Genomic DNA, 18,900 nt, shown 5'->3' on the forward strand with positions numbered 1-18,900 from the left:
TACCATGTGATGAAAAACAGCCCCAAACCATGATGCTTCCACCTCCAAACTTCACTGTTGGTGTAGTGTTTTTAGGGTGATGTGCAGTGCCATTTCTTCTCCAAACATAGTGTGTAGTATGACAGCCAAAAAGTTCAGTTTATCTCTCGTCTGACCAGACTACACTCTCCCAGTATTTCATAGGCTTGTCCAAATGAGTTGTAGCAAACTTTAAACGAGCTTCAACATGCCTTTTCTTTAGTAATGGAGTCTTGTGGAGTGAGTGTGAGCAGTGGAGTGCATTGCCTATTGTTTTCTCTGTGACGATGGTACCTGCTGTGTCCAAGTGTTTCTGGAGCTCTTTCTGAGTGGTCCTTGGCTCTTGGGCTACTCTTCTGACTATTCGTCCGAATCCTTGGTCAGAAATCTTGTGGGGAGCTCCTATGCATAGCCGATTGATGGTGGAGTGATGATGTTTCCACTTGTGGATAATGGCCCCAATGGTGCTTACAGGAAGATTCAGAAGTTTTGAAATATGTCTGTATCTGATTCCATCAATATGTTCCACAACAATAAGGTTGTGAAGGTCTGGGGAGAGCTCTTTGCTTTTACCCATTATGAGATGTTTCTTGTGTGACACCTTGGTAACGAAAAGCCTTTTTATAGACCGTCAATTTGCTAACCCAGCTGGTATTAATTTGCACAGATAGGGGGTGTAATTACTTACGGATTTCAGTGGGTTCCTTGCCTTACCTTGCCTTGGAGAACTGCTTTTCCGTAGCGTGTTCAATTCTTTTTTCCCGTGTCATTCCACTTTATTACACACAACTTTTATTTATTCTTTATATTTGCAGATTTCTTGAGTCTGATATCTGGTGACAATTTCATGTGGAAAAACCTCATTGGAAATATATTTACTGAAAAAAAATCTTGGCGCGTTCAGTACTTATTTCCCCCCACCGTATATTAATATATGCATATTGTGTGGGGGTCAGCGAGGATCGGTCATAACATGCTAGGGGTCCATGGTTGGAAAAGTATTGAGAACTACTGATCTATGTTGCACCAGTTCCTCCAAATTGTTGGTGCATGCAAGCATACCTGGCAAATGAAGGGACTCTGATTCTCATATATTTATGTAGTTATTAACTGTTTATTGAGTATAATTAAACTCTCTCTAAATGATCACGTGAGAATGTTTGGACAGAACTGCAAATCTTGGCTTGCAAGATCCAAAAAGCTGTTAACTGTTCCATTGTGGCTTTTAGTGATGCACCTGATGAGGCACTGGAGAAGCTCACTATTTCAGACACAGCAGCACCTTCAGAGTCCCAGACAGCCACACCCAATTCAGAAAACACCACTGTGACAGACAAGAGGTACGAGTCATCTCTACGTCCTTTATCGTATGTGTGTTGAGTGGCTTTACTCTCTTTAAGTAATTAAATTAATTTTAACCATCTTTAGTTCACAGGATTTTACCCCAAATAACTTTGTATAATGGCATACGTTCCTGTACACCTGCTCATTCATGAAATGATCTAAACAGCCAATCATGTGGTAGCGGCACAATCCATAATATTATACAGATACAGGTGAAGAGCTCCTGTTAATGTCCACATCAAACATCGGAATTTGGAAAAACGTGATCTCGGTAGCCTTAACTGTGGCTTTTGGTGCTAGATGGGCCGGTTTTAATTTTAAAAACTGCTGATCTCTTTGGATTTTCACACACAACAGTCTCTAGAGTTACTCTTACACAGAATAGTGTGGAAAAACAAAAAAAAACACCCAGTGAGCAGCAGTTCTACAGTTGCAGTTCAGGTTTATTGTCAAAATTTACAGACTTTCAGCTGTTTGGAATGAACAAATCCAACAAAAGTAATTGTAATAGTTCAACACAGTGTAACACAACCCAGAGCATCACCGAGCCTCCACCATGCTCGACTGTGGGCAGAGTGTTCTTTCTTCATTCTTCTTCCTCCACGCGTACCGCTGATCCATCGTGCCGAAAAGTTCCAGTTTTGTTTCATCGCTCCACAGAACAGAATCCCAAAACTTCTGTGGATTATTTATATAATTTTGAGCGACTTTTCTTGTGCTTTAGGGTCAGTAGTGGTGAACGTCTTGGAGTTCTGGCATGGAGACCTTCTGTGTTTAGTACACACCTTACTGTACTCACTGAAACCTCAGTGCCTGTTGCCACCAAGTCTTGCTGCAGGTCTTTTGCAGTCACTCGAGGGTTTTTCACAACCTGCCTTCTCATAAATCTGCTTGCAGCCGTTGATAGTTTCCTTTTTCTGCCCCGTCCAGGTATTTCATGAATTTTCTACCCCTAGCCAGTTCAGGTATTTCATGTGTACCAGCTTAAGCAAACCTGGTGCAATTAATGAAGCCCTTGATCAGTTGCATCAGGTGTGCTTGAGAAAACACCTGTTTTGCATATTTATGCTGTTGTGAGGGATTCTATTCAGGGGATTGAATCATTTTGAAACTGGAGAAATTATTGTAAGTTGCATTTTCAGTTGAATTTGGGGAAACCACTTGAAGCATTTGTTGTGTTGTGAACTATTTCAATTGCTTTTGCTTGATTTGTTCTTTGCAAACAGCTGAAAGTCTGACAAATTTTGAAAGTAAACTTGACTTGCAATAGGGGTTGAATAATTTTGAGTGCAACTGTATGTGCAGAAATATCTGGAGAAGTTTACATAAACTCAAATTCCTACTCTTTATTCATACCCACTCTTTACACCTGTGGTGAGCAGAAGAGCATCGACTACAACCTCTAGTTCCACTCCTGGTTCAGCACAGGTTCACCAAAACTAGAGATTTGAAGATTGGAAAACACATTGAGAATAACAGGACTCGACGTGTCAAACCTTGAGGCTGATGGGCTACAAAAGTAGGAGACCATGTCAGGATGTGGTCTCCTGCTTTTGCAGCCCATGAGCCTCAAGTTTTGACACGTTGTGTTATCATAGACTTCTTGTCAGTTCAAACCAGTCTGGCCATTCCCCTCTGACCTATCACCAAGACATTTCCTCCCACAGAACTGCTGCTCACTGAATGTTTTTTGTTTTGTTTTGTTTTTCGCACCATTCTGTGTCAACTCTACAGATTGTTGTGTGTAAAAATGTGTGAAGATCAGCGGTTTCTGAAATACATGTCCGGAACAAACAGCCATGCTATGGGCAAAATCACTGAGATCACACTTTTTTCCCATTCTGTTGAGCATTGCTGTAACATGATTGGCTGATTAGAAAATTACACGAATGGGCAGGGGTACAGGTGTTCCTATTAAAGTGGCCAATGAATATAGGTATAAAGACATGGTGGAATATAAAGTCTCTCCATGTTTTCCATTTCCATAATGACCTTTAAAACTTGGCAAGAAAACTAAACACTAAGCCTGGAAAACATTTTATTTATTTATTTATTTATTTTTATTTTTTATTTTTAAATATGTTATATTAAATATTGTAGTTGTATACATTCCCCTCCAGAAGTATTGGCACAGCAAGGCCAGGTTGTTTTTGTTTGTTTGGTTTTTTTACTGTATGCTGAGGACATTTGCTTTTGAGATCAGAAGATAAATATGAGATGATCGATCAGAATTTCAGTTTTCTTTCCCTGATATTTACATCAACTTGGAACATGTCACCTTTGGTGGCAGACCACCCAATTATTAGGTGAGGGAAGAGTATAGGAACAGTTAGACAAAGTAAATCAAAGTAAATAATACTTAAAACTGCATATCCCTTGTTTGCAATAACTGTATCAAGCCGATGTCACCAAACTGTTGCGTTCATCTTTTATGGCGCTTTTCCAGGCTCCTTCAGTCTCCTCTTCAGTTGAAATGCATACTCAATAGGATTAAGATCTGTTTATCCTGATAGCCTCAGATTCTTGTTCTTGTCTGACAGCAGTGGAACCTGATGTGGTCACAGGGCAGGTGGTGCTCATGGATTCATGCTGATGGCGCAAAATAACCCGTTTTGGAGCCTGTACCTACTGCAGCCACAGCTTTCTGTCCTTAGCTGACAGAAGTGGAACCCGACATGGTCTTCTGCTCTTGTAGCTCATCCACCTCAAGACTCGATGTATTCTGCTCACACCAATTGTATAGACTGGTTATCTGAGTTACTGTAGACTTTGTCAGCTCGAACCACTCTGGCCATTCTCTGCTGACCCACTCTCATCAACAAGACATTTCCATCAGCAGAACTCGGAGTGGTTCCTTTTTCTGGCACATTCATTTTGCAGGATGACTAACATAACCGTGTGCTCATCACAGGAGCACAGGTAGAGGGAGGGGGAACTCATCACTGCCCACCCAGGGATACCAAAACTGTTGTAAATCTTTCAAGTCACAGTCAGGAACCAGGAGACCAGCCAAGAGCCAGGCTACATGGAAATGTATTCCATGCAAAAACTGAAATAAACAAAAGAGTGATCTGTAATAATGGTCTGATATTTGATATTATAAAATGTCTTCGTAGTACATTTTCTGCTTCGTAGTTTGGTATCTGGTCTGATGTGCCTCTAAACATCTAGACCATAATAAGTCCACAAAGATAAGGTCATAATGTGTATTCTCAGAATAACATGGTTAAGTGTCAGTTACAATATGTAGGTCATAATGACCATATTTATTTAAGTAAAACTAACATGAACATAATCAAATAAACCAGGAAAACATCCCAGACCTGGTGGTTGTCATTGTCTCTTGCTGCATGATGAAGTTCCTCCCAATTGGATGCATGTTTCTGTAAATTGGAAGAAAAGATTGTTTCCATTGACTTCTGAATTCATTCTGGTGCTACCATCATGAGTTACATCACCAATAAAGATTTGTGAGAATGTTCCAGAAGCAGTCATGACACTACCTCCACCCTGCTTGACCACTGAGCTTGTATGTTTTGGATCACGAGTAGATCCTTTCATTCTCCACACTTTGGACTTTCCATCACTTTGGTAGAGGATAAACTTGGTTTCTTAACTTTTGTGGCTCATCTCTATATTTCTTTCTGAATTCCAATCAGGCTTTCCAGTTCTTACTGCTGAATGCTTTGCAAGATGCAAACAAGATGTTGTATGGCCTCTATATTTCTGTTCTCGACGTCTTCTTTGAACGGGGGATTGTGAAACCTTCACCCCTGCCCTGTGGAGGTTGTTGATGTCACTGACTGTGAGAGCTGTGAAGAGAAACCCAAAAATAACAATATTTGTCATCAACTGCTGTTGTTTTCCTTGGCTGACCTGTTCCATGTCTGGTTGTTAGTACACCAGTGGTTTCTTTCTTTTTCAACACATTCCAAATTGTTGTATTGGCTATGCCCAATGATTGTGCAATGGCTCTGATAGATTTTCCATCTTTTCTCATCTTCACAATGACTTGCTGTTCTCTCATAGAAACCTCTCTTGTCTTCATGTTGGTTTATCCTTTTTAACAACGAATGCAGTATTTACAAGTGAAACCCAGGGCTCAAACTAAGAGTAGATGTTCAGAGCTATCAAATGTTTGCCAATGAAACCGGCACGTCTGGGCAACACCTGTCAGTCACGTGTTTCAGTATTTTTGATCACTTGAAAAATGGATTGATTCAAACAAAAAGTGCCATGTTCCAAGTTGTTGAACACATCTAGATGTAAATATCAGGAAATTACATCTGAAATTCTGATCTATTGTCTGATATTGACCGTCTCAAACTCAAATGTCTTTGATGCCAATACTTTCAGAGGGGGACTGTATATCCTATTTGTGTTATATAGAAAATATTCACATTTCAGAAAGAACAACAAAGAGCAATTGAGAATTTAAGATGGGTAAATGTATTTACTTGTAATTACATTTTAATATGCAGATTAATCCTTTATAAGAGATTCTTAAAAATGTGTTTTATAACTTTGTTTATCCTGATTACTTCCCTAAACATGTTTCTTCATTAAACATAGCTATATTTTCATACTTAATATGATGCAACTTCCTTCACTGAGTTTGGTGTGTAGAGCAGGTAAAATGTGGTGATCATGTAACTGAAAGTGGACAACCTGACAGTTTGAACAGCAGTAGGCTGAGATCTGCTTTACTTTTAACACTTTTTTTTTTTTAAATCTGTGAAATTTTTTTCAGATTTGATGCACCCTCTGAAACCACACCCAACGGACCGATCTGAAGGTGTTTGAAGTGAAGCCAGACAAAAACCCATTTGAACCCACTTTTTGCCACTTCTGTTCTAACTCTGGAAAAACAGTACCACTTTTGGTGTTAAAGTGAAAATGCTGCCAAGTAGTTGAACATGGATTCTACCAATCAGCATGCACCACTGAAGGAAGAGGGATGTGTAGCACACACCCAGTACCAGAACAGTGCTCACAGGAGCTTTTATTTCTTTCAACTTTGTATGAAATTTGCTGTTTTTAATGTAGCAGTTATGGGTTTTGTTTTGTTTTGTTTTTTTCAGTTACAAGATCATTAAGCATTCTATGTTTCTTTGTTTAAGTTCCCATCTTTTAATTCATTATTTCCATCCAGCCCAACCACAGAAACAGATATATGAAGGGTGTTGTAGGAAATCACGGGATATTGAATCATTATATAACGATGCCTCACCCTTATCTTCACTTAAATTAAATTGTTGTTAATATGTACTTATGCAAGCCTTCAGTGTGTATTTAAACAGATCACACAGATTGTTACAGATAGTTTTCTGATATCTGTAATAACTTTCCTACGCCTCTTCTCCACAATAAAACTCATGCATATAAATTTAATCCCCTCCGAATAAGGCTATATTGTCACTTCTCATTGTGTGCAATAATTAAATTTAAGCTCTAGAATTTCAAACCACACTGTTACCATTGATAGTGAGGTGTACTTTTCCAGGACCGGATCTTTTTGCAGAGTATTATAAATTGTGTATACAAAAGCATATGGTTTCTGGTTGGTATCTTTTGTTGGCCTTCTGACTATACAGAATTTTGTCATTTTTTCCCTTTTCAAATCAAAAAATTTCAAAATGTATCTGTTTGTATTTTTTAACACACTGCTTTACCTAAATGTTTGTGTTCCCTGAAAAAGCACTTTACTATAGAACCTTGCCATATGTCCTTTCATGCCATTTCAATCACAAAAAGCCTGCAAGAGTTGTTAAGTGGTCTTTCTCTGTACCTACGCATGAAGAGAGCAGAACAGAAGTGAACCGTCTTCCTGTTTCTCCACAGGTACATCTACATCTCTAATTAGACCTTTTGTTATTGTTACTAGAGGGAAGGCAATAGTCACATGTACATTATAATGTATGTGATGGTTAAGAAAAAAATGCATTTCTGTTAAAAACGACTGTTCATTTAATTATTGCTTATGAATCTCAATGTACTTGTTTGTATCAGGATCTTCAGGCTTGGTTCTGTTGACCATATCTCAAAGCTTAAGGATTAGATGATAGTTCCCCCCCTTCATTATTTATTTTTTGCATTGCTGGGTGGGAAACCTACCCAACCTCAATGCTGTGTAGCTCTTCCTGAAAATCCCTGCTCCACTGTGCTTCAACATCTCAAATTTTCGATAGGTTTGTTTCCCAAAGACAGAATATTTTTAGCCGTTAAACCATTATTTATCACCATACGGAAGGTGAAAATAGAAATTGAACGCATTCTAATTTGCGATGTTTATGCAATCCGAATTCGGTTACGTTCCTGTGTTTGGACTGGTTCTGTGTGTAGACAGCTTTTATAGATGTATATACATGTAATGGTGCAAGACCAGGTCGTGAATTCAACTAAAAAAAAAAAAAATTTAAATTAAAAAAAGGACATGATTAAAACTTTAGATATCACATTTGATAAGTTTTCATTCATTCATCTTCAGTAAACACTTTATTCTGGTGGCTCCGGAGCCAATCCCGATAATACTGGGCAGCAGTCTATCACAGATGTTCCCATATACCACTAAGACTTTAATATTAAATAAAACTGCCTTGTGCTTGTTTTTCCCCAATCCTCAACTATTATCCAGCCCATCAAAGGTGCATAGAATATACAGGATTGGATACAGGAAGATATCAATCTTCTCTTTTTTTTCATCAAAGCTTGCGCTTTTGGGTTATAAATCACAGCCAAATCTGAGAAATGCTACACTGAGCTTCACACAAGTGCATTATTTTGAATGATGATGATGATTTAAATAATGAAGAGATTAATGAGTTAATGGTTATGTAATGAGATGCATTTCCTCACAAATCAAAGCTAGGGAAAAAAAAACCAATTACGTACGATGTGTATTGACTGTGTCTAGATATGGCATTCTCATTCTTTAAAGTTATGTTCGGTATCACATGAATAAATCTGTTATCAGGAGAACTCATTTTAATATTTGAGGCAGCTGTGGCACGGATGATAGAGCTAGTTGTCCATTAATCGTAAGGTTGGTTCGATTCCCGGCCCACATGACTCCTTGGGCAAGACACTGAAACCCAAGTTGCTCCTGATGGCAGGCTAGTGCCTTGCATGGCTCTGTTGCCATTTGTGTATGTGTGTGTGAATGGGTGAATGAGAAACAGTGTAAAGTGCTTTGTAGCACCGCTAAGATTAAAAGGCACTATATAAGTGCAGACCACTTGCTACGCATCAATCTGTAAGGGTCAGTATCCTGGCCACAGATTAAGCTATACAAGCAAAACTTTAAGTAGGAAATTGCTAATGAGTAGCAGATCCAATAGGCACCACACTATAAAAACTATATCTGAGATGATGGAAGTCACAGAAGCACTCTCTTTAAAGGGTAATGGTTCATGAACTGTCTGAAACTACTCAACACTGACTGTGGTCCTGGATAGACAGAAAAAAAGACTAGGTTAGCGGAAACTCCGTACTGTAGTGATGTGGCCCTCTGCAGTGAATTTAGGTTGATATCACCCTCATGGGCTTAGTGATTAGCTCGTTCACCTCACACCTCCAGGGTCGGGGGTTCGATTCCCACCGTGGCCCTGTGTGTGCGGAGTTTGCATGTTCTCCCTGTGCTGCGGGGGTTTTCTCCCGGGTACTCCGGTTTCCTCCCCCAGTCCAAAGACATGCATGGTAGAACTGATTGGCATGTCTAAAGAGTCCGTAGTGTATGAATGGGTGTGTGAGTGTGTATGTGATTGTGCCCCATGCTCCCTGGGATAGGCTCCAGGTTTCCCGCGACCCTGAAGGAAGGATAAGCGGTATAGAAGATGGATGAATGGTTCACCCTTATGTATTTTTAATTGCTAAAACGCTTGAATTAATTTAAAAGTTACATCACAAGTTAATAATTAGAAGTAGGTACACATGTATGTAGGATATACAGTGACTTGCGAAAGTATTCAACCCCCCCTACGTCATCAGATTGCCCCATACAGTATTTTTATTGCAAACCAGTATGCTCTTAAAGTAAATTTTTAAAAGCCTAAATGTATTATTTGTCAGCAGATCTTGAAAAAAAAACCCTGAAAAGTACTCAACTCTGTACTGTGAAAGCTCCAGTTTTACACAGATGAAAGATATTACCCTAATGAGGAAACAATTGGCATCTACCTGTGAATCATTAAAAAAGGTCACTTTTGCTGGATAAAAACCCCCATAATTACCATTGGTCAGACTGTGAATCTGAAGGAAAACTCTGAAAATGAAAAATCAAAGAGCGTGCTAATTAAATTCAATTTATTGACATGCATGGGATAGGAAAAGGCTACAAAATAATATCCAAGGGATTGGATATCCCAGTGAGCACTGTTGGATCAATAATGAGGAAATGGAAGCTGCATCATACCACTGAGGCACTGCCTACAACCCCGGCAAAAATTATGGAATCTCCACACGTTTTTATTTTGTAACTCTCTTACCTTTCAAATACAACGTAAATTCTGATAGCCTGCGTGCTTTTAAGTGCAAAGCTATGCTTCTGTGTTTAACTAGGTACTCATGCAATTTATCTTTGGAAAACTAAGATTCTTGTGATTCGATTGATATAAACCGTTTAAAGAAACAATCACAATAGCAGCTACAATCAACGTCTCTGTCAGATCATCAACATCCAAACAAACTCCTGAGGCAACTTAGCAAACTTTAGCTAGCACATTAGCAGTGGTCTACAACTGAGCTCTGGTGATTCCATAATTTTTGCCAGGGGTTGTAGACAAGGCTGTACCTAAAAACTCCACAGCAGAGCAGGAAAGGGACTGAGGAAAGCCTCAGTGAGGACAGCAATCACACTGAAGGAGCTACAGAGTTCAGTGGCTGGAGACTGGAGTGAAGGTGCACCAGCCAATAAAATCAAGAACTCTGCATACAGCTGGCCTGTATGGGAAGAAGACTGGAAAGAAGCCATTACTGAAGAAAAAAAAAACATCAAATCATTTCTGGAGTGATTCAGATAAAGTGTGGTATTAGGTTTTGTAGTCAGATGAGAGAAAAAATGGAGTCAAAATTCAAAACACTGTGTGTGGCACAAAACTAACACTGCCCATTCCTTAGCAAACACCATCCCAACAGTAAAGTATGGTGGTGGAAGCATAATGCTCCGAGGATGCTTTTTCTCAGTGGGGACTAGGCATCTTGTTAAACTTGAAGGAATGATGAATGGTGCAAAATACAGGGAGATACTGCAAGACAACCTGCTTCAGTCTGCTAAAAAAAAATAAATAAATAAAAAAAAATAACACTTGGGAGAAACTGTTCCCTTTCAACAGGACAATGAGCGCAAACACAAGGCCATAGAAACACAGGAGTGTTTTGAACCAATATTTGTTATCACTTAGTGCAATGCTCATCATAATGCTGATGCACAAATATCTTAGCACAGCAGCTGCATTGCATCTCTACAATGCAGCAAAAGAACCAAGAAGTGACCACAAACATTCACAGTTTTTCTGGAATAATATCTATGTGCTTCAATTCTGATCTGAAAAGAATGACACATTTCCCAGAACTAAAAACTCTGTGTTTTCACTCATATTACAGCAGAACACAGAACAGAGCTCATTCAGAAAGCACTACTACTTAATATATTTAACTCATCATCACACCCTGAACTCAATTAACACACAGTTCTCCAGAGGGGTATTCCATGAAGTGCGCAAACTCAATGACCTAGATTTATTTTAACAAGCAAGGCTAATTTTAACTAGCAAGACTGGTCAGAGAATAAGTACATCCTTTCATGTCAATGGTATTCCCTAATGGCAGTGGCCTCTTTCAGCAGGATAGTGTTACCCAGATGAGGATGGGCTCCTTTTTGAGTCTGGTTCCTATCAAGGTCTGTTCCTCATATCGTCTCAGGGAGATTTGCACAGTGGCTTAGTGGTTAACACGTTCGCCTCGCACCTCCAGGGTTGGGGGTTTGATTCCCACTGTGGAGTATGCAAACCTTTGCTTTCAGTATCTGGTGTGGCCCCCTTGTGCAGCAATAAGTGTAACTAAATGTTTGGGGTAACTGTTGAGCAGTCCTGCACAGAGGAGGAATTTTAGCCCGTTCCTCAGTACAGAACAGCTTCAACTCTGGGATGTTGGTGGGTTTCCTGACATGTACTGCTTGCTTCAGATACTTCCACAACAGTTCTATTGGATGTCAGGACTTTGACTTGGCCATTCCAAAACATTAACTTTTTCTTCTTTAACCATTCTTTGGTAGAACGTCTTGTGTGCTTAGCATTGTTGTCTTGCTGCATGACCCACTTTCTCTTGAGATTCAGTTCATGGACAGGATGTCCTGACATTTTTCTTTAGAATTCGCTGGTGTGAGCCAGAATCCATTGTTCCATCAATGATGGCAAGCTCCACTGGCCCAGATACAGCAAAACAGGCCCTAACCATGATACTTCCACCACCATGTATGGTAAAACGTTCTTGTTTGGCCAAACAGGAGCTCAAACAGGATGAAGCCCATGGAGGCCTGGCATGTCTCCCGGATGGCGAACAGGATGTAGGGAAGAAAAAGGTCCCAGTTCCTTCCTGCCTTGTCCACCACCCATCACAGCATCCTTTTGAGCATTTGCTTGAATTGCTCAACGAGGCCATCAGTTTGAGGTGATCTACAGGTGTTCTGAGGTGCAGGACATTAGCAGAGATATAAATGGTGTACCTTGGTCCATTAGAAGGTCCTTTGGGATCCCCACATGGCTGAAGAGGAGCACAAGTTCCCTGGCAATGTTTTGGAAGGTGGCTTTTCAGAGTGGGACCACCTTAGGGTAGCAGGTGGCGTAGTCCATGATGATAAGGAGCTACTCATGGCCCTGCTTGGAGTTTGGGAGCAGCCCTACAAGGTCCATGCCGATCCTTTCAAAGGGCATGCCAATGATGGGGAGTGGGATGAGAGGGGAAGATGTGGGCTTCTTGGGGGATGTATGCACCTCAGCCTCCATTCCCAGCCAGAGAAGAAGGAAGCGAGAGTCTGGGACAAGTCCCTCTTATGCCATCCTTTGTGGGTAGCGACCCTCTCAAAGGTCCTCTTTTTTGGGTCATTGTCCCTTAAAAGGATGGATCATTGTGGGTCTATGTCAACTTCCCTAAGCTATAAGCCCAGTCAAAGTTTGATGCATACCCTGTGCCAGGCCCAGTACATAACTACCCTGGACCTGTGTAAGGGGTACTGGCAGGTGACCCTTGATCCCACCTCCAGGCCGTACACTTCCTTCAGGACACCTCTTGGTTGTATCAATTTACGGTCCTTCCCTTTGGACTTCATGGGGCACCAGCTACCTTCTTTAATTTACTTTATTTATTCATTTTCATATGATTCATTTACATGTGATTCATTTACCTTTTCTCTTCTCTCCTCCCTTCCCTTTCCCAAATATTTCATTGAGAAGAAGAAAAAAAAAGTCTCCATAAAACAAAGGGAGACAGCAGTGTTTCCCACCAAGAGTTGTCCACAATGTGAAAACAACTCAAAGAGTAAGCCGAACTAACCAACTAAATTACCTAAACAAAAAAAATTCCAGTAAGAGAAAAGTCCCCTACTGACTTCAAATCTGATAAATAGTCTGCACACTTTAACAAATATAATGTCCTTACCTTTTAAAGACTTGTAACAAATAATATAACACAGTGTAGCATGTAAAGATGAGGAAACAACACTAATAAAATGAAATAAACTCTAACCCAGTCAGAGCATCAAAACAGAGAAGGACATTAATACAGAAGTAAATTTAAGAGGAGTGAGTCCACAAAATCTAGACGAAGTAATGCACCGACAATATCTTCAATAAGAATCCGAATTCTGTAGAGCTGGAAGGCCGAGTGCAAAAAAGAATAAAAGTGAAAAAAACTCCACTATATAGGTGATGCAGTTCACCCCGATATCAAGAGTTTAACATAGTCTCCTGCTTCCTCCACTGAAATAAAGTCCTTCTGGACACCGTTATATGTAATGCGAAGCCGAGCTGGGTGAAGTACTCCATAGCGAGCGCCCTCAATACCACGAAGTTGACGCCGAACCTCGTTAAATGCGGCCCGGGCCCAGGCTGTCTTGGCTGTGTAGTCAGGGAAAACGGAGATGGTCAAATCCCTCGTTTTAATCTGCTGGATCTCTCTCGCATGGCGTAAAATATCAACACAGTCACTGTGATAGTGGAATCTGCACACAATAGCTCGTGGTCGTTCACCAGGCTTGGCCTTCGGCTGAAGGGTCCGGTGGGACCGGTCCAAAACCAGCTCCTTTTCCAGACCAAATGCCTCCTTTAACAAGGCCGCTACAGCAGCGGTTGTACAGGTGTCGGCGCCCTCTGGAACTCCGACTATCCTAACGTTATTGCGCCGTGACCTCGACTCCAAATCCTCACATTTATTCTCTAATTGAGTCACGATCGCAGTGAGAGACTCGATAGTAGTCTTCATATGAACTATGTCATTGGTGCAACCGGAGAGCGCGTGCCCCATTTCCCCAACAGTACCTTTCAGTGTTGATATGGTAGCCTCGGTAACGACTTTATCACCAGCCTGCTGTGTTTTCATGGCCTGCAGATCAAGCTGGATAGTAGACAGCGCATCCCCGAACATCGCCTGAAACTCCTTTTTAAAAATATCGGCAACGTCCTTCCTCAGTGAAGCCAGCAACTCAAGCTTGAGTGCGGCGAAGTCAGGGTCACTGCTCGGGGACGCAGATTCAGGGGGAGAAGTGGACTCGCTCACGGCGCGCACACTAGGTCTCAGTCGTGTCTGAATGCTACCACGGGTTTTCATGTTCTTTCCAGACATCTTAACGTGCCACAAAGTTAAAAGTGCAAATAAGGAAATGAAGTAGAATAAGTCAAAATATATTATATGACCAAAAAGCGCTAATTAATTACAATTTTAATCGAAATCAGCAGGAGCCTCCAACTTCGCGTCTTACTCCATCAAACACCGAATTCGAATCCGCACCAGCTACCTTCCAGAGGCTGATGGATCAAGTGCTGCAGGGTTGTGAAGAGTGGTCAGCTGCTTACCTGGACAATGTGGTAAACTACAGTAACACCTGGGCAGACCACCTGGAGACGGACCCTGGAGAGGATCCAAGCAGCGGGCCTGTCCTTGCATTCAAGCATTCAACCAGTATCATGATCCCACCAGTCCTGTGAACTCTCAATAAAGTTATGACCTATTCATATTCAGGATTACTCTAACAAAGCCATAATTCCTGCGATCATCCGCGTCATCAAATGGGTCCCTTACAGTAACCACTTCCACGCTACACTGATCAGGATAGGAGCTGAGGAGGGTTTGTAGATCCAGTGGGAGTCGCTCTAGTGTCGTGTGCCCAGGGGCCTCAAAGTCGATTGGCAGCTGGAGAACGGGCCTTAGGGCCCCCCTATGTCCACTTTGCGTCGGACCCATGTAGATGTACCTAGCTATAACCCTTCACTTCCTCTCGAGTAATGCGCATATATATATATATATATATATATATATATATATATATATATATATATATATATATATATATATATTGTTTCGAATCTAACTACCTCGATTATACGTTTGTTCTGACTACCTCGATTATGCGTTTGTTTAACTGATCAAAACTATTTACTTATTACTTCTACTGCCGCCGTTAGTCTAAGTATGAGTAAGTATGAGTGGCCACTACGAGTAACTACTTGATTGGATCTACACGTCCCTATCTTTCTCAACTGGGCCTGTCAGCCCTCAGTTTTGTATTTGTCGGGACCTGCAGGGTCTTGCTTCCCCAAAGAAAAAAACAACCTTCGCATACAGGGGTGGGGTGGGCGAAAAAACCTCCTATGAGGAAAAATTCCCACCCTGCCGGCACTATGTGCTCGACAGCACCATTATACTTTTCTCGTGCCTGATTACATCACACTTTGTTGCACATCACATGTCATATCACAAACATTTTATAACAACCCAAATTGACAGTCTCTGTTTCTAGTGTTCAGTCCATCTTACACCCCTTGGCAGTGTCTCTCTGAGTGCTGGTTGTCTTCGGCCCAAGCACTTTACGTACTGTAGAGGACCACCCTTGGGGCGAGGTTAGGCTAGCACTTACACCCAGGGTATGGCTCATCACATCATCTTCTTACCCCTCAGGGTTCAGTAGGTGACGGTAGAAGGTCACAGTATAACATCCCTGGAGGGCAGACCCCCCGTTGTCCACTGCGGGTCTGCCGTCCTACAACACAGATGAACACATACAAAACCTCCCCTCACAGGACTTTGCTGTCCTTGTCAAGGCTCATATCCTCGTAGTCCCGTCCCTCGCTGCTCATTGTCTCCCGTCTCATGGTCTCGCTTGCAGGCTCAGGCTCCCGGAACTGGGGGGAATACCACCCCCCGTTGAGGCGGTAACGCCTCACCCATAACACTGTACTGGCTGGAAAAGGTATTAGAGGTGATGGAGGACACCACCATCCGTCGTGCGCAGGGGATCACACAGCAGGCCACAAGACCCAAAAGGAGAAGGAGGGCGAGCAGGGACACCCCCAAGCGGGTCAGGGCAGCAGTCCAATCACCAGAAAGAAACCAGGAGAGCCATGGCGGAAGGCAGATGCCAGACCCAAAACCGGAGTTAGCCGCTTGCTCCACTTGGAGGGCCTGCAGTCAACCCAGGACCTTGGAGAGAGCTCCCTCGGCACCACTGTGCAAAGAGATCGCAGCACAGCACTCGGGACCAATCATTGCACAGACGCCCTCCTTAGGGGCACGCATCTGGTCCAGGATAAAATGGTTCTGAGCGGCCATAAGTGAGGTGGCATGCAGCTGACCACGGACCAGCCCGAAAGCACTCACCGAGTAGTTAATGAAGCGTTGCTCATTGTACCACATGTAATTAATGCAAGCTACATCGCGGTTGATCTGCATGGCCGGGAGCAAAATAGACACCACACCGCTGCCGACAGCCTCCATGGCTTTGTAGCGAGCAGGAACGCCAACGGAGGTGCCCCCAAAGTCAAGATGGATGGTCTCATCAGCGGCCCAGTCAGAATAGCTCGTCGCAGCACGGACATACTGAGTCCTCAGGGCCACGTCGCGGCATGAACGGGATCGGCCGGATGAAGGTTGGTCAGCCACCAGCAAAACACAGGTCTTACCATCCAACCTAACCGGGGCGCAGCACCCCTACCACTCCGCAGGCAAAGTCTGGCATACACGCTGGCCCCCACAGAACCAGAACACATCATCAAGGGGAACAGTACCAGCACTAAGATCAGGGAGGGGAATCGTCACACTCACAGGGCCGGCGGTGCATGGAGATGAATCACAGGCAGAGAGGGTATCAATGTGCAGATCGTCAGCGAACAGGGAGACATTACATCGGGCAGACAAGTTTCCCACGGGATACATGCCAAAAGAGGAACAGAGGCAAACGGGAAAGAACAAGGGCAGAGACGGTTGAACGAGGACAAAAGTCGACGCTCGAGTGGAAACAGGGCGAAACAGGCATGAGGAGCTTGCATTGTACATCCACAATGGGCCAAAGTCAACAGAAAGGGCCCCAAAAAGGCATACAGTAGGACACAAAATATCAACAGAATAGGGGACGGTGAGGCATTCCGTGAGGTAACCCATGGGCAGCATAAAATGGGGAGTAGGGCTACAATCATGATAAACGAGACACGAGCAATCCGTCACAGACCGGGCAGTATGAAACATCCATGCCAGATACATGTTACTCTGCTCCTCCACAAGAGAGGTGTTATCTGAATAGCGTTGCAATTTCATCAAACTATGTGCGACGGGGGTAGACACCGAAGGGGCAATAATGTGGGGGCGGAGAGCATGGTATGCGAACGGTGAACCTGCACTATCATGGTAAGAACATGACGTAGCTGAGCAGAGGAACGGTAACCACAGGGGGCCAATGGTGGGCGGCTTGAAAGAGCACCTACTCACCTACTCGTCCGTGCCATACCAGTAATCCTAAGATGTCCCACGCGAATCTCCGCTGAGCGAGCACGGGAGAAAGTGAATGAGGCCAAATGGGGGCTTCAGGAGAACTAACGTGCACATCGAGCTACGCGGACCCACATCTAAGCCAGGGGCAGACCAGGACCAAGCACGCCTAATACGGGGATAGGGGACTGTGCGGGAAGTAGCAAGCAAACGTGGGCGGAGCGTGCTACAAGAATCCAGGGTATCATTGAATGTATGAATAGTCCTCCCGAACATCGGGTCATAGAAAAAGAAAAAGAACGCTATTAGCCCTGCTGCAAAAATCCCAGCCCAGGCAGCTCCAATCACCCTTCTCCCATACACGCTACTACTCGGCGGAACCCGTGCCATCGGTCCCCTCTGGAACCGGTGGAGGGGGAGTGTGCAAGGATTCATATGGAGACTGAAGCTCAGGAGGTAAGCTCAAATGTGCCTCGAGGGACTGTAACATATCAAAGTCAATTTGCCCAGAGGCTGGTGACGGGGTCGTCAGGGTCCTGAAAGAGAGGGGCAAGTGTGGACAGAATATCCTCAGTTGGGGGTACACGTTCCTGTGAGCCAGTAGCTACGTCACCCGTCACTTCTAATGGGGGCGAGAGTGCAGGGTCAATATCAGATTTAGGAGTGGAGTGAAGCAGAGAGCCGGTTGGGCTACTGACATTAGACTGAGACAGTCTACCCAGTTTCTCATTGGCCCGCCGCTTAGTCTGGGTTCGAGTGCCATGGGCAGGGCTCAGAGACGCATCTGAATCACTGTCACTATGGTTGACACCACTGCCTCAGTAGGACCCGAGGGCTGCCTTGTACTGACTAGGCCAGAGGTCGAAGCTTGTTCATCGGTTGTGTCTCGCTGTAGCGGTCCCTTACCTGGTCCGGCGCGGCTGCAGTGGTTTAAGTGATACCAGTAATCCCTCCCCTCAACTTTCACAGCCATGGGGATTGCAGCGACCATGGTGAAGGGTCCTTCTCGGCGTCCCACGAGGGGGCCCTTCCTCTTGAAGATGCGGATATACACTTGGTCCCCGGGTGCCACTAGACGCACGTCCTCCTGTACCTCGTCCTCTCCATGGGCCGCCTCACGAACCTGTGAATACAAATGTCTATGGATTTGGGTGAGGGTTTGCACATAATCCTGCATTTCCTCCTCCAATTGTGCCAAAGACGGCCCTGAGTATGGACCTCGTGTGAACATCATGGGCATTGGGCGCTCAGTAAGCATTTCATGGGGAGTCAAGTGCGTGATGCGACTGGTCTGCGAACGCATCTTCATTAATGCCAGTGGTAGGGCTTGGACCCAATTTAGGCGAGAGCTCTTGCATATTTTTGCCAGTTTATTTTGTAGGGTACCGTTCACACGCTCCACCATGCCCTGGGATTGAGGATGATACACACAACTGAATTTATGATCTACCCCCAAGGCTGATGCAATATTGTCTATGACATTATTCACAAAGTGGGTGCTGTTGTCCGAACTCAGAAAATCTGGAATACCGAACCGGGGAATGACCTCATGACATAAAAATTTAGCAG

The 18,900-nt window shown here is 43.4% G+C and overlaps 1 protein-coding gene across 5 annotated transcripts in view; it reads left to right on the forward strand.

Moving 5' to 3' along the window:
• The window catches only part of ppp6r2a (protein phosphatase 6, regulatory subunit 2a), a 35,580-nt gene extending 28,827 nt beyond the window's left edge, over positions 1-6,753 (forward strand). For all 5 annotated transcript variants that reach the window (XM_053641168.1, XM_053641166.1, XM_053641169.1 and 2 more), the window contains 2 exons: positions 1,248-1,358; positions 6,113-6,753. In XM_053641168.1, the coding sequence (XP_053497143.1) occupies positions 1,248-1,358; positions 6,113-6,155 (154 nt within the window). In that variant the 3' untranslated portion in view covers positions 6,156-6,753. The remainder of the gene's footprint in view (positions 1-1,247; positions 1,359-6,112) is intronic.
• Positions 6,754-18,900: the final 12,147 nt, after the last annotated feature.

Source organism: Ictalurus furcatus, chromosome 14 (genome assembly GCF_023375685.1).
Source record: "Ictalurus furcatus strain D&B chromosome 14, Billie_1.0, whole genome shotgun sequence".
NCBI lineage: Eukaryota > Metazoa > Chordata > Actinopteri > Siluriformes > Ictaluridae > Ictalurus > Ictalurus furcatus.